The following is a 13,689-nucleotide window of genomic DNA, read 5'->3' on the forward strand; positions in this document are numbered from 1 at the left end:
CTAGCAACAATACCAAAGGTTCAACAATATCGTGTAAGACAGCCACAATTTCTGAGCAAAACAATGAAGGAATTGGCCATTTTGAAACCAGGGAACATTGCCCAACAGAAGATTCTCGAGGATGGCACCCTCTTTCCCATGGTTCTGCTGCCTCCAGATGAAAACCCCTCAATTGGGTCCCTTGTCAACGCCATCCAACAGAACAGGGAATGGATTCACAATCAACTGAATCGCGCTGGAGCGTTGCTGTTTAGAGGGTTTCCAGTGAGAAGTGCATCCGATTTCAACACAGTTGTTGAAGCATTTGGATGGGAAGAACAGCCATATCTGGGCTTAGCTTCAAGGACCAGGGTTGAAGGAAGGGTTTACACAGCAAACGAAGCTCCAGGAACATTGCCCAACAGAAGATTCTCGAGGATGGCACCCTCTTTCCCATGGTTCTGCTGCCTCCAGATGAAAACCCCTCAATTGGGTCCCTTGTCAACGCCATCCAACAGAACAGGGAATGGATTCACAATCAACTGAATCGCGCTGGAGCGTTGCTGTTTAGAGGGTTTCCAGTGAGAAGTGCATCCGATTTCAACACAGTTGTTGAAGCATTTGGATGGGAAGAACAGCCATATCTGGGCTTAGCTTCAAGGACCAGGGTTGAAGGAAGGGTTTACACAGCAAACGAAGCTCCTCTGGATCAGCACATCAAATTCCATCATCAGATGGCTATGGTAAGCCGATCCTCTAAGCATTCCAGACTACAGTTTCCTTTTCTTCTTTCTTTCTCTTCAAACTTATTCCTATTAGGTTTTTTTTTTCTTGACCATCAATGTTCTGGGTATTTTTTTTGCTGTGCAGTTTCCTGTGTTTCCAAGCAAAATATTGTTCTTCTGTGAGATTGCACCTCCGGAGGGAGGGCAGACAGCAATCCTGTTGAGCCATAAGCTCACCCAACGAATGGAACAGAGGTACCCAGAACTTGTAAAAATTATGGAGCAGGGGTTGATCTATTCTTACAGCATTCCTCAGGAAGACGATCCTCAATCCTTTTTAAAGGGCTGGCAATCCCGTTACCAAACCAGCAACAAGCAGGAAGCAGAAAATAGGTAAGAATAAAATGACAAGTTACATGTAGCATCTATCCATTTTCATTTTTATCTTTTAACTCAGATTTAAAGATGGGAAAATTCTTGATTTTCATAGAAAAGGAGTGGAGAAATAAAAAATCTATGTTACTTTTTTTTAGCTATTTAAACTTGAGATAAATTTATATTTTTGGGTGAAGATGAGGCTGTAATATTTTTTCACACATTTATAGATCACTTCTACCCAGGAACAGTTCAGATTTAAAATGCAATTACCATTTTCAATAATCAAATTGTTCTGAAATAAATTGAAATTGATGATCATGTGGTAAGGTTGTTGCTTCCAGGCTTATAAAGTCAGGTGTTCCAGTGTCCAAAATAACTTGGGCAGATGATGGCACAATGTTTTTTGAATTGGGACCTATTGTTTCTATAAAACCTGTTGATGGAGATGCAGACAATAGGAAAGCATGGTTCAACCCTTCAGCACTTCCAGAGATAGTCCCAATGCTTGCAGATGGTTCCCTCTTTCCTGATGAGGCAATTGAATCATACCTCCAGATAACTAAAGAAGAGTGTGTGGACATCACCTGGGAAGTTGGTGATGTTCTGGTGCTGGACAATATGGAACAGAGGTACCCAAAACTTGTAAAAATTATGGAGCAGGGGTTGATCTATTCTTACAGCATTCCTCAGGAAGACGATCCTCAATCCTTTTTAAAGGGCTGGCAATCCCGTTACCAAACCAGCAACAAACAGGAAGCAAAAAATAGGTAAGAATAAAATGACAAGTTACATGTAGCATCTATCATTTTTCATTTTTATCTTTTAACTCAGATTTAAAGATGGGAAAATTCTTGATTTTCATAGATAAGGAGTGGAGAAATAAAAAATCTGTGTTACTTTTTTTTAGCTATTTAAACTTGAGATAAATTTATATTTTTGGGTGAAGATGAGGCTGTAATATTTTTTCACACATTTATAGATCACTTCTACCCAGGAACAATTCAAATTTAAAATGCAATTACCATTTTCAATAATCAAATTGTTCTGAAATAAATTGAAATTGATGATCATATGGTAAGGTTGTTGCTTCCAGGCTTATAAAGTCAGGTGTTCCAGTGTCCAAAATAACTTGGGCAGATGATGGCACAATGTTTTTTGAATTGGGACCTATTGTTTCTATAAAACCTGTTGATGGAGATGCAGACAATAGGAAAGCATGGTTCAACCCTTCAGCACTTCCAGAGATAGTCCCAATGCTTGCAGATGGTTCCCTCTTTCCTGATGAGGCAATTGAATCATACCTCCAGATAACTAAAGAAGAGTGTGTGGACATCACCTGGGAAGTTGGTGATGTTCTGGTGCTGGACAATCGCTTTGTGCAGCATGCGAGAAGGCCTTCAACCCCACCTAGAAGGCTACTCGCTGCCTTCTGCAAAAAGTATGGGTGTTGTTGGATCAACTGTCAAGCATTTGCTGTAGTATTTCTTTCCATTATTAAGCCTTGTTGTTGTTGGCAAATAATCTGAGAGGTTAACCTCTTACTGCCCGTACTAGAAATATGCAAATAGATCTTTCAGGGTTTATTCCTGAAAAATTTGTACTTGGGCTTAAAACCAAAGGTCGTTTAATAATCGTTTGCCAAAGAGTTTTTACAAATGCTCTGGACGGGGCAGTTAGCCCTTCAAGATTAGAATAGAAAGGTTACAATGGAGCCATTGATATATTGGTTATATAAGTTTGTGATATAAGTGATGTCCTACATATATGCTAGGTTATTTTTGCTAGATTATTTTCTTAATTACGTCGTAAGGCGTTTCCATTTGAAATCAACTTTGCTTTTGGGTTACGTGTACATGTCTTAGCCTTTGATTTTAAATGTTAGACGATGAAAATGATCTTAACCATCCAAAGTATCAGTAACTTTGTTATGATAGGGTTTCATGTTGGGATATATAATGTATGGTCTGTGTCTCAAGCATAATGTCACTATAGAAAATTTGGTTTTCTAGCCTTTTAGTGACCTTTGTATTTGAACTGTGTTCTTGACATGTGATACACTGATATATGCCATATTGGTCTACAAAGGGGTTGGAGAGGAGTGTTTTAAAGCAACAGGTTTCAAATTATAAAAAAATTCAGTTCAGTTGTCAAGCGATCATTCTGATTAGGCCTCCTTTACTTCTGGTGGCATTGCGCCTACCTGAATGGACTTGAAGGCAATGCCTTGGACACTGAGTCATGTTAACATGCTTGTCTGTGGTGCATTCTTTGGTATCATTCTTAGATATGGTGCAGGGAAAGATGTTGAAATGCCTTGTCCCATAATCTTTCTCCAAGTTTCATCATGTAGTTAATGTATTTTTGTGTAATTAATTAATGTTGTGCATCAACGAGTGTATTAACTCAAGTTGTTCAATATTTTCATTTACGTAAGTGTACCTACCCTTTCTCCGTGGATGTGATTTGTAGATTCAGCATTGTTCTTCTCAGAGTAACAAACGTCTCTGTGAGATTTTGAGCCAAAGGTTTCTTGTGACTCATTTTGAATAAGTTAAAGATAGGGGTAGAGAAATGGAAGGAGGGCCTTGGTTGTCTGATGCAGCCTGTGTCTTTCTAACTCCTTGGGTCTTGGAATTCAATCCAACATTCATGACAATCTTATCAGTGCATGTCTAGGTCAGACTTCCAGATTTCACATTGAATCCTGAAAAGAATTGGTCATAGAAAAGAAAAAATTGTCAAGTTTTTTAATATGTTTATCAATTTCACAAAAGGAAGAAGATGGATTTTTTCTGGGATCAAGAGTGTGTAGAATTGGATCTAAGTAAAGGATGGTCACATAGGGTCATCCATGGATATGATAGAATGGGGTGATCTTTTCTTTTCCTTTTTTTTTTACCATGGTGAATCGGTAACTGTTGGAATACTTTTGGTAAGTTCCAGGGTGACTGCCAGGATGATTGCAAGAGTAAGAGTATATCCAACAACCTACAAGCTAGATATACCAAAAACTTATGACTTAGTTAAAGCTGACTCCCCAGATGTCCTAACCACACTGGAATGGAATCTATTCAAGGAGCCGCATTACAATAAGCCAAACATATCTCTTAAAATTGAATCCAGATAAATAGAAAAATAAACAATGTTCCACCAAGACTCCGGGACGGGGAGACGCGGGTGCGGGGAGATGCACAAGGGGGACGTGTGGGAGTACCCTTAAATTTTAGGGAAATTTAGGGGGGACAGGGGCACGTCGAGGTATATAATTTTTTTAATATATATATATATATATATATATATATATATATATATATATATATATATATATATATCTATATATATATATATATATATATATATATATATATATATATCTATATATATATTATATATATATATATATATATATATATATATATATATATTATATATATATATATATATATATATATATATATATATATATATATATATATATATATATTATATATATATATATATATATATATATATATATATATATATATATATATATATATATATATTTCAAATTCATATTCAATAATGAAAGCATAAATACAATGAGACATACACAATTGAATTAAGTAATGAAATACATTGATCCATACTCATCATCCTTACTAATACATGCATGATTCATCCATAGACCATGAGATTCAATAATGAAATTCTCTGATACATATTCATCATTCATTATTCACCATTCTAGAATCTACATTGATTTAAAAGTTAAATTCATCATTCATCACTCTAGATTCTAAATTGATCAGACTGGTATACAATGCGACCCCGTGGGTATACGATGCAACCCAGCAGATGGATGCTTGCCCTCGCTGGACGCTGCGCTGCTTCCACTTCCAGGTGACGCTAGGCTGCTTCCACTTCCAGGTGCTTCTCGGTGTGGAGACCTTGCACTTGCCCTCGTTGTACATATCTTCCAGGTCGAATTTTACAAGCACACAAATTCCGTGGACTCACAAAAGATGAAGCCGAAGCTGAAAATTCAAGATTCTAGCAACAATACCAAAGGTTCAACAATATCGTGTAAGACAGCCACAATTTCTGAGCAAACACTCTAGGATTCTCTACATTATCCTGGTGAGAGATCTCGAGAAAACACAAGAGGACAGGACTTGTGATGACCATGTAAGATACTTTCATAAAACCAAGAAAAGTTGATCTCGTGGCTCATAGATCAAAGTAGACAAACCCAAAAATAGTTACTTCCAATTCTTATTGTTTTCTTCTGAAATTTACTTCTGATTCCACACTTGGAGAGATCATTTTACAGTTATGAGTAATGACAAATAGAAGCAAGAAATATTTTGCTAAATTTTACATGTTCTATAAGTGTTTCTCCTTTAGCATGGCGAACTTCAGTAAATCCATACAATTCTGATAACAATGCAACAGGTGCAAACATTATTTAAATGTTATGGAACAACATGTTGAGCAGTTTTTGTGACATATTTTAGGCCCCAATGCATTCAACAAAGCAGTGAGGGTGCAACGGTGGTTATGTTATAGTTCCGCAATATTGGATTATTTAGAGAGCACATGCATGTGCCAACCTCAGTTTCTTAATTGATATTTCCAACAATGCAGACGATGGTTATGTGTTACATGTATACCTATCTGAAGAGTTTCAATCATAGTAGAACAAAGATGAAACAGACCTATAATTTATCGATATGTTATGTTAATACAAAGCCAGAGATGATTGTGTTACAATTCAGAATGGAATGTTCTTCAATATTCATGTTCCAAATGTGTATGATTGAATGTATCGTCTGCTTACTCCAAACATAATATTAGATTTTCTATCTTTTGGCAGTGTTAACATAATTCCTATGTAATGGCAGTGTTACAGTGTTGACAACAGAACAATATGCATTACACCTAAGTCTGGAACCAAGGTCGATAACATAGCAATATGCATTACACCTAAGTCTGGAACCAATGTCGATAACATAGCAATATGCATTACACCTAAGTCTGGAATGTTACAATGGATGGTCTGGATCATTATGTCTTTCAAACGCATGAAGGCATGAAATAAGTGCACGAGGTGCCATTGCTAGCAATATTTATAGTCATCTTAAACATGTAGTAGTGGTAGATGGGAATTTATGTGTAACAGGACCACACAGAATTTGAGGTCGTATGAATGGGGGCATGTACATTCTCATTACAAATACATGGTTTGAAATAAAGCCAGATTACATGAAGCATGGGGAATCCAAACACCATTATGGATGGAAAGATCTATATGATTGATTTTAATGGTTATAAACAATATGTTCATAGATGCACATAACTCCAAGAACGACCTAGAAATACGAGTTAGGGTCGGAAAAAATATTTTTACGCCGTAAGGCGTTTCTATTTGAAATCAACTTTGCTTTTGGGTTACGTGTACATGTCTGAGCCTTTGATTTAAATGTTAGACGATGAAAATGATCTTACCCATCCAATTGATCAGACTGGTATACAATGCGACCCCGCGGGTATACGATGCAACCCAGCAGATCGATGCTTGCCCTCGCTGGACGCTGCGCTGCTTCCACTTCCAGGTGACGCTACGCTGCTTCCACTTCCAGGTGCTTCTCCGTGTGGAGACCTTGCACTTGCCCTCGCTATACATATCTTCTAGGTCGAATTTTACAAGCACACAAATTCCGTGGACTCACAGAAGATGAAGCCAAAGTTGAAAATTAAAGATTCTGGCATGTAAATTATTGGATTTACAGTAGGTCGCAAAGAGATGTGAAACATATAGCCAAAACCCATAAAGGCAATGCAAAGCACTAAAAGTTTAAAAGTTGCAAGAGCAAGTCATGGAGAGCCGTAGGGCTAACCCAACTACAAAAGATCAAAATACCCAAGAAATCCAGAGGGTAACGCATTTGCAAAAGGGCCAAAGAGCTACAAGACCAGGTTGTGAATACCCTTCGACGTGGCCCTGCAACTAACGCACTTTTGTGGGAGCGAGAACTGCAACTCATTTGTGTGGGATTTTATTGGGACTACAATAATGACCATTTCACAATATTCTGAAAAAATCCATGTAAAGCAAGAATCGGTTCAAGACAAAGAGTAAAGAGAATTTGTTCGAGAATCGTGAAGAAGGTTTCTATTCGAGAATCATGAAGAAGGTTTCCTTTCATCGTGGTAAACCGGTTAGGGTGTTTTCAAACACACATCTATCAATCTCTGGTTTTCCAAAATCGTATTTTAAGTTCCTTCCGTTTTTTTAGAGGTAACGAGAAGCAAGTTACCAGGTTGATGTAAAACTGTTTTGCGCAAATCTGAATGTATCAGAGCCAGGTTTCAATCTTGGGACCTGTGAGTTATAAGTTCAATTACAAATAGAAACATTCAATGCCTAACTAACCTAATCTCCTTCCCTAGCTAGCCTAACCTACTTAAAACTGGCTTGAACGTGGGCTGTAGGACTGAATGTCCTTCCCAGATCTCCCGCACATCAAACTCCATAATTCTTGTAACCTCCCATGATCAGGCCTCAAATATTCCCGAGCGCATTCAGTACTTCATGCATGCATTTTTCCAAATGGGTGCTCTACTTCCATCAGAAATTTCAGCTGCATATGAGAATTCAAGCTCTCTTGGGTCAGTAAAGGATGCAGATACGAAGAATAATGATGTTGTCTATCAAGTCCATAATTTGGGGGTTTTTATTGCTTACGTGCAGGACGTGTTCGAGGACTTTGCATGCAGCTTGTCTTATCCTACCAATGGAAATGCAAGGTTGGAGAGTTTGGATGCCTGGAACAACTTAAGAATTCCAGAGGTCCAGAAATTTTCTCACTGAACGCACAATATGCATAAAGAAGGATGATTGTAAAGATATGTGTGCATCATCTGTGAGCTTACTAAAGTTCACATGACAGATTCATTCAATTTATTAGTTAACAACGGTGCTGCTGCTGAACAAGTGATATTCCATGTAAGGCATTTTAAGATCTTGTATTTCTACAGTAACTGTTTTTTGCATTAATTATTATTCATTGGAAGACTAATATTTTTGTCATGCGTATCTGAAAAATGCGACATGATCATTCCAGACACATTTTCACATTAGTCCAGAAGCATGCATGATAAACTTTGGAGGTCTGAGGTAAATACACAAATGCATCTTGTCTTTAATGCTCACGAGTAAGCTCATACATTTAAAGACCTCGATAGAAGGCATTAGAATAAGATATAAGAGAGGAGTGACGTCTTTTAATCTACCCTATTGCAATGGGGGTATACTTGTTTCAATCAAAAAAGAGTTAAACAAGATGCCAAGATGCTTGAGGCCATGAAGTTCCCCCTCGATAACCCCTGGAAGTATGATCGTAAGTATATATTGGCTTAGTTAAAGGGAAACGAGCAGCCAGGGGCAGCATCAACTTCAGAGTTATTACATGTAATGAACAAGACACCTAGGTGCTTTGATTTTTTATGCTTTTTACATAGATTTTAAATAAAAAGAGTAAATCTCTGTTGTATACATTTTCAAAGAGATGCAGTGTATTTGTGTTTTTTTTACACAACTTTTTTAATTACATGAAAGTGAAAGGAGATTTACAATATTGCACTTATTAGATATTAAATAAATTTTCTCATTGAACACACAATATGCATAAACGAGCTTACTGGACTTCACATGACAGATTCATTCAATTTATTAGTTAACAACGGTGCTGCCGCTGGACAAGTGATATTCCATGTAAGGCATTTTAAGATCTTGTATTTCTACATTAAATGTTTTTGCATTAATTATTAGCACATTCAGTACTTCATGCATGCATCTTGCCAAATGGGTGCTCTAATTCCATTAGAAATTTCAGTTGTATATGAGAATTCAGGCTCTCTTGGGTCGGTATGGGATGCAGATACAAAGAATAATGATGTTGTCTATCAAGTCCAGAATTTGGGGGTTTTGAATGCTCATGTGTAGGACGTGTTCGAGGACTCTACATGCATCTTGTCTTCTCCTACCAGTGGAGATGCGAGGTTGGAGGGTTTGGATGCCTAGAACAACTTAAGAATTCCAGAGGTCCGAAAATTTTCTCATTGAACACAAAACATGCATAAAGAAGATGATTGTAAAGATCTTGTATTTCTACAGTAACTGATTTTGCATTAATTATTAGCGCATTTAGTACTTCATGCATGCATCTTGCCAAATGGGTGCTCTATTTCCATCAGAAATTTCAGCTGCATATGAGAATCCAGGCTCTTTTGGGTCAGTATGGGATGCAGATACAAAGGATAATGATGTTGTCTGTCAAGTCCAGAATTTGGGGGTTTTGAATGCTCACGTGCAGGACGTGTTCGAGGACTCTGCATGCAGCTTGTCTTCTCGTACCAATGGAGATGCGAGGTTGGAGGGTTTGGATGCCTGGAACAACTTAAAAATTCTAGAGGTCCGAAAATTTTCTCATTGAACGCACAATATGCATAAAGAAGATGATTATAAAGATATGCGTGCATCATCTGTGAGCTTACTGAAGTTCACATGACAGATTCATTCAATTTATTAGTTAACAATGGTTTTGCTGCTGGACAAGTGATATTCCATGTAAGGCATTTTAAGATCTTGTATTTCTACAGTAATTGCTTTTGCATTAATTATTATTCATTGGAAGACTAATATTTTTGTCATGTGTATCTGAAAAATGCGACATGATCATTCCAGACACATTTTCACATTATTCCCAGAAGCATGCATGATAAACTTTGGAGGTCTTCCTAGAAACATGCATGATAAACTTTGGAGGTCTGAGGTAAGTACACAAATGCATCTTGTCTTTAATGGTCACGAGTAAGCTCATACATTTGAAGACCTCAATAGAAGGCATTAGAATAAGATATAAGAGAGTAGTGACGTCTTTTAATCTACCCTATAGCAATGGGGGTATACTTGTTTCAATAAAAAAAGAGTCAAACAAGATGCCAAGATGCTTGAGGCCATGAAGTCCCCCCTAGATAACGCCTGGAAGTATGATCGTAAGTATATAATGGCTTAGTTAAAGGGAAACAAGTAGCCAGGGGTAGCATAACTTCAGAGTTATTGCATGTAATGAACTTGACACCTGGGTGCTTTGATTTTTGATGCTTCTTACATAGATTTTAAATAAAGAGTGTAAATATATGTTGTATTCAAATAGATGCAGTGTATTTGTGTTTTTTTACACAACTTTTTTAATTACATGAAAGTGAAAGGAGATTTACAATATTGCACTTATTAGATATTAAATAAATTTTCTCATTGAACACACAATATGCATAAAGAATATGATTGTAAAGATATGCGTGCATCATCTGTTAGCTTACTGAAGTTCACATGATAGATTCATTCAATTTATTAGTTAACAACGGTGCTGCTGCTGGACAAGTGATATTCCATGTAAGGCATTTTAATATCTTGTATTTCTACAGTAACTGTATTTGCATTAATTGTTAGCGCATTCAGTACTTCATGCATGCATCTTGCCAAATGGGTTCTCTACTTCCATTAGAAATTTCAACTCCATATGATAATTCAGGCTCTCTTCAGTCGGTATGGCATGCAGATACAAAGAATAATGATGTTGTCTATCAAGTCCAGAATTTGGGGGTTTTGAATGCTCACGTGCAGGACGTGTTCAAGGACTCTGTGTGCAGCTTGTCTTCTCCTACCAATGGAGATGCGAGGTTGGAGGGTTTGGATGCCTGGAACAACTTAAGAATTTCAGAGGTCCAGAAATTTTCTCATTGAACACACAATATGCATAAAGAAGATGATTTTAAAGATATTGTATTTCTACAATAACTGTTTTTGCATTAATTATTAGCACATTCAGTACTTCATGCATGCATCTTGCCAAATGGGTTCTCTACTTCCATCAGAAATTTCAGCTGCATATGAGAATTCAGGCTCTCTTGGGTCAGTATGGGATGCAGATACAAAGAATAATGATGTTGTCTATCAAGTCCAGAATTTGGGGGTTTTGAATGCTCACGTGCAGGACGTGTTCGAGGACTCTACATGCAACTTGTCTTCTCCTACCAATGGAGATGCGAGGTTGGAGGGTTTGAGAATTCTAGAGGTCCGGGAATTTTCTCATTGAATGCACAAAATGCATAAATAAGATGATTGTAAAGATATGCGTGCATCATCTGTGAGATTACTGAAGTTCACATGACATATTCATTCAATTTATTAGTTAACAACGATGTTGCTGCTGGAAAAGTGATATTCCATGTAAGGCATTTTAAGATCTTGTATTTCTACAGTAACTGTTTCTACATTAATTATTAATTCATTGGAAGACTAATATTTTTGTCATGTGTATCTGAAAAATGCGACATGATCATTCCAGACACATTTTCACATTATTCCCAGAAGCATGTATGAAAAACTTTGGAGGTTTGAGGTAAGTACACAAATTCATCTTGGCTTTAATGGTCATGAGTAAGCTCATACATTTGAAGACCTTGATAGAAGGCATTAAAATAAGATATAAGAGAGGAGTGATGTCTTTTAATATACCCTATTGCAATGGGGGTATGCTTTTTTCAGTAAAAAAAGAGCTAAACAAGCTGCCAAGATGCTTGAGGCCATGAAATTCCCCCTAGATAACCCCTGGAGGTATGATCGTAAGTTTATAGTGGTTTAGCTAAAGGGAAACAAGCAGCCAGGGGCAGCATCAACTTCAGAGTTATTCCATATAATGAACAGGACACCTGGGTGCTTTTATTTTTTATGCTTCTTACATAGATTTTAAATAAAAAGAGTAAATATATGTGGTATACATTTTCAAAGAGGTGCAGTGTATTTGTGTTTTTTTGTACACAACTTTTTTAATTACAAGAAAGTGAAAGGAGATTTACAATATTGCACTTATTAGATATTAAATAAATTTTCTTATTGAACACACAATATGCATAAAGAAGATGATTGTAAAGATATGCGTGCATCATCTGCGAGCTTATCGAAGTTCACATGACAGATTCACTCAATTTATTAGTTAACAACGGTGTTGTTGCTAGACAAGTGATATTCAATGTAAGGCATTTTAAGATCTTGTATTTCTACAGTAACTGTTTTTGCATTAATTATTATTCATTGGAAGACTAATATTTTTGTCATGTATATCTGAAAAAATGCGACCTGATCATTCTAGACACATTTTCACATTATTCCCAGAAGCATGCATGATAAACTTTGGAAGTCTGAGGTAAGTACACAAATGCATCTTGGCTTTAATGGTCACGAGTAAGCTCATACATTTGAAGACCTTGATAGAAGGCATTATAATAAGATGTAAGAGAGTGGCGTCTTTCAATCTTCCCTATTGCAATGGGGGGTATGCTTTTTTCAATCAAAAAAGAGCTAAACAAGCTGCCAAGATCCTTGAGGCCATGAAGTCCCCCGTAGATAACTCCTGGAAGTATGATCGTAAGTTTATAATGGTTTAGCTAAAGGGAAACAAGGAGCCAGGGGCAACATAAACTTCAAAGTTATTGCATGTAATGAACAGGACGCCTGGGTGCTTTGATTTTTTATGCTTCTTACATAGATTTTAAATAAAAAGAGTAAATCTTTGTTGTATACATTTTCAAAGAGATGCAGTGTATTTGTGTTTTTTTTACACAACCTTTTTTAATTACAAGAAAGTGAAAGGAGATTTACAATATTGCACATATTAGATATTAAATAAATTTTCCCATTGAACACACAATATGCATAAAGAAGATGATTGTAAAGATATGTGTACATCATCTACGAGCTTACTAAAGTTCACATGACATATTCATTCAATTTATGAGTTAACAACGATGTTGTTGCTGGACAAGTGATATTCCATGTAAGGCATTTTAAGATCTTGTATTTCTACAACAACTGTTTTTGCATTAATTATTATTCATTGGAAGAATAATATTTTTGTCATGTGTATCTGAAAAATGCGACATGATCGTTCGAGACACATTTTCACATTATTCCTAGAAGCATACATGATAAACTTTGGAGGTCTGAGGTAAGGACACAAATGCATCTTGGCTTTAATGGTCACGAGTAAGCTCATACATTTGAAGGCCTTGATAGAAGGCATTAGAATAAGATACAAGAGAGGAGTGACGTCTTTTCTAAGTGATTAGATTTAGATATTGTTTGGAAGGGTAATATTTCAGTAAAATCTCAAACAATATTTCCTTGATCCCTCTTGATTCGTAAATATGTATTGTTGTTGCAATAAATTTTCATCATTTGTTGTTGAATGGTGAATATTGAAGCACACTTTCAGAAAAAGTCTAGACTAACATAGCTTTGATTGAATAATTCACAGTTAAATTTACTTTTAGAGGTGAAGGGAATAAAAGTTGGCTGGCATTACTTACAAAGAAAACAATAAAATCTTGGGAAAAAATGATGGTCTTGTTATTAAAGTTGGTTTATCTCTGGTTATTATCCCTGAAATATTCTTGTATATTTTACAGAATGTTTGTTGGAGATACCTCTATTTGAATCGAAAGACGTCTCTTCTTGCAGAATGTATTCGGGGAACATTATCAGCTAAACAAACTGCATAAT

At 36.4% G+C, this 13,689-nt stretch overlaps 1 protein-coding gene across 1 annotated transcript; it reads left to right on the plus strand.

The window, feature by feature from the left end:
* The first annotated feature begins 314 nt into the window (after window positions 1-314).
* Window positions 315-7,935, plus strand: LOC149212468 (uncharacterized). The gene is made up of 5 exons (XM_089388703.1): window positions 315-722; window positions 850-1,097; window positions 1,424-1,849; window positions 2,176-2,520; window positions 7,557-7,935. Exons 1-5 carry the CDS (start codon window positions 435-437, stop codon window positions 7,933-7,935), a joined length of 1,686 nt encoding a protein of 561 aa, XP_089244829.1. The 5' UTR covers window positions 315-434.
* The last annotated feature ends 5,754 nt before the right edge of the window (window positions 7,936-13,689 follow it).

This window comes from Pinus tabuliformis, chromosome 1_1 (genome assembly GCF_031772625.1).
Source record: "Pinus tabuliformis cultivar Carrire ecotype Pingquan chromosome 1_1, CPIR1, whole genome shotgun sequence".
Taxonomy (NCBI): Eukaryota; Viridiplantae; Streptophyta; class Pinopsida; order Pinales; family Pinaceae; genus Pinus; species Pinus tabuliformis.

What these genes read in the sequence shown, in the direction of transcription:
- LOC149212468 (XM_089388703.1), top strand. Translation starts at nt 435, where the DNA reads ATGGTTCTGCTGCCTCCAGATGAAAACCCCTCAATTGGGTCCCTTGTC. An exon ending in AAGCAGGAAGCAGAAAATAG is followed by an intron (nt 1,098 to 1,423) that starts GTAAGAATAAAA and finishes TGTTGCTTCCAG; the next exon opens with GCTTATAAAGTCAGGTGTTC. An exon ending in CTCGCTGCCTTCTGCAAAAA is followed by an intron (nt 2,521 to 7,556) that starts GTATGGGTGTTG and finishes CGTGGGCTGTAG; the next exon opens with GACTGAATGTCCTTCCCAGA.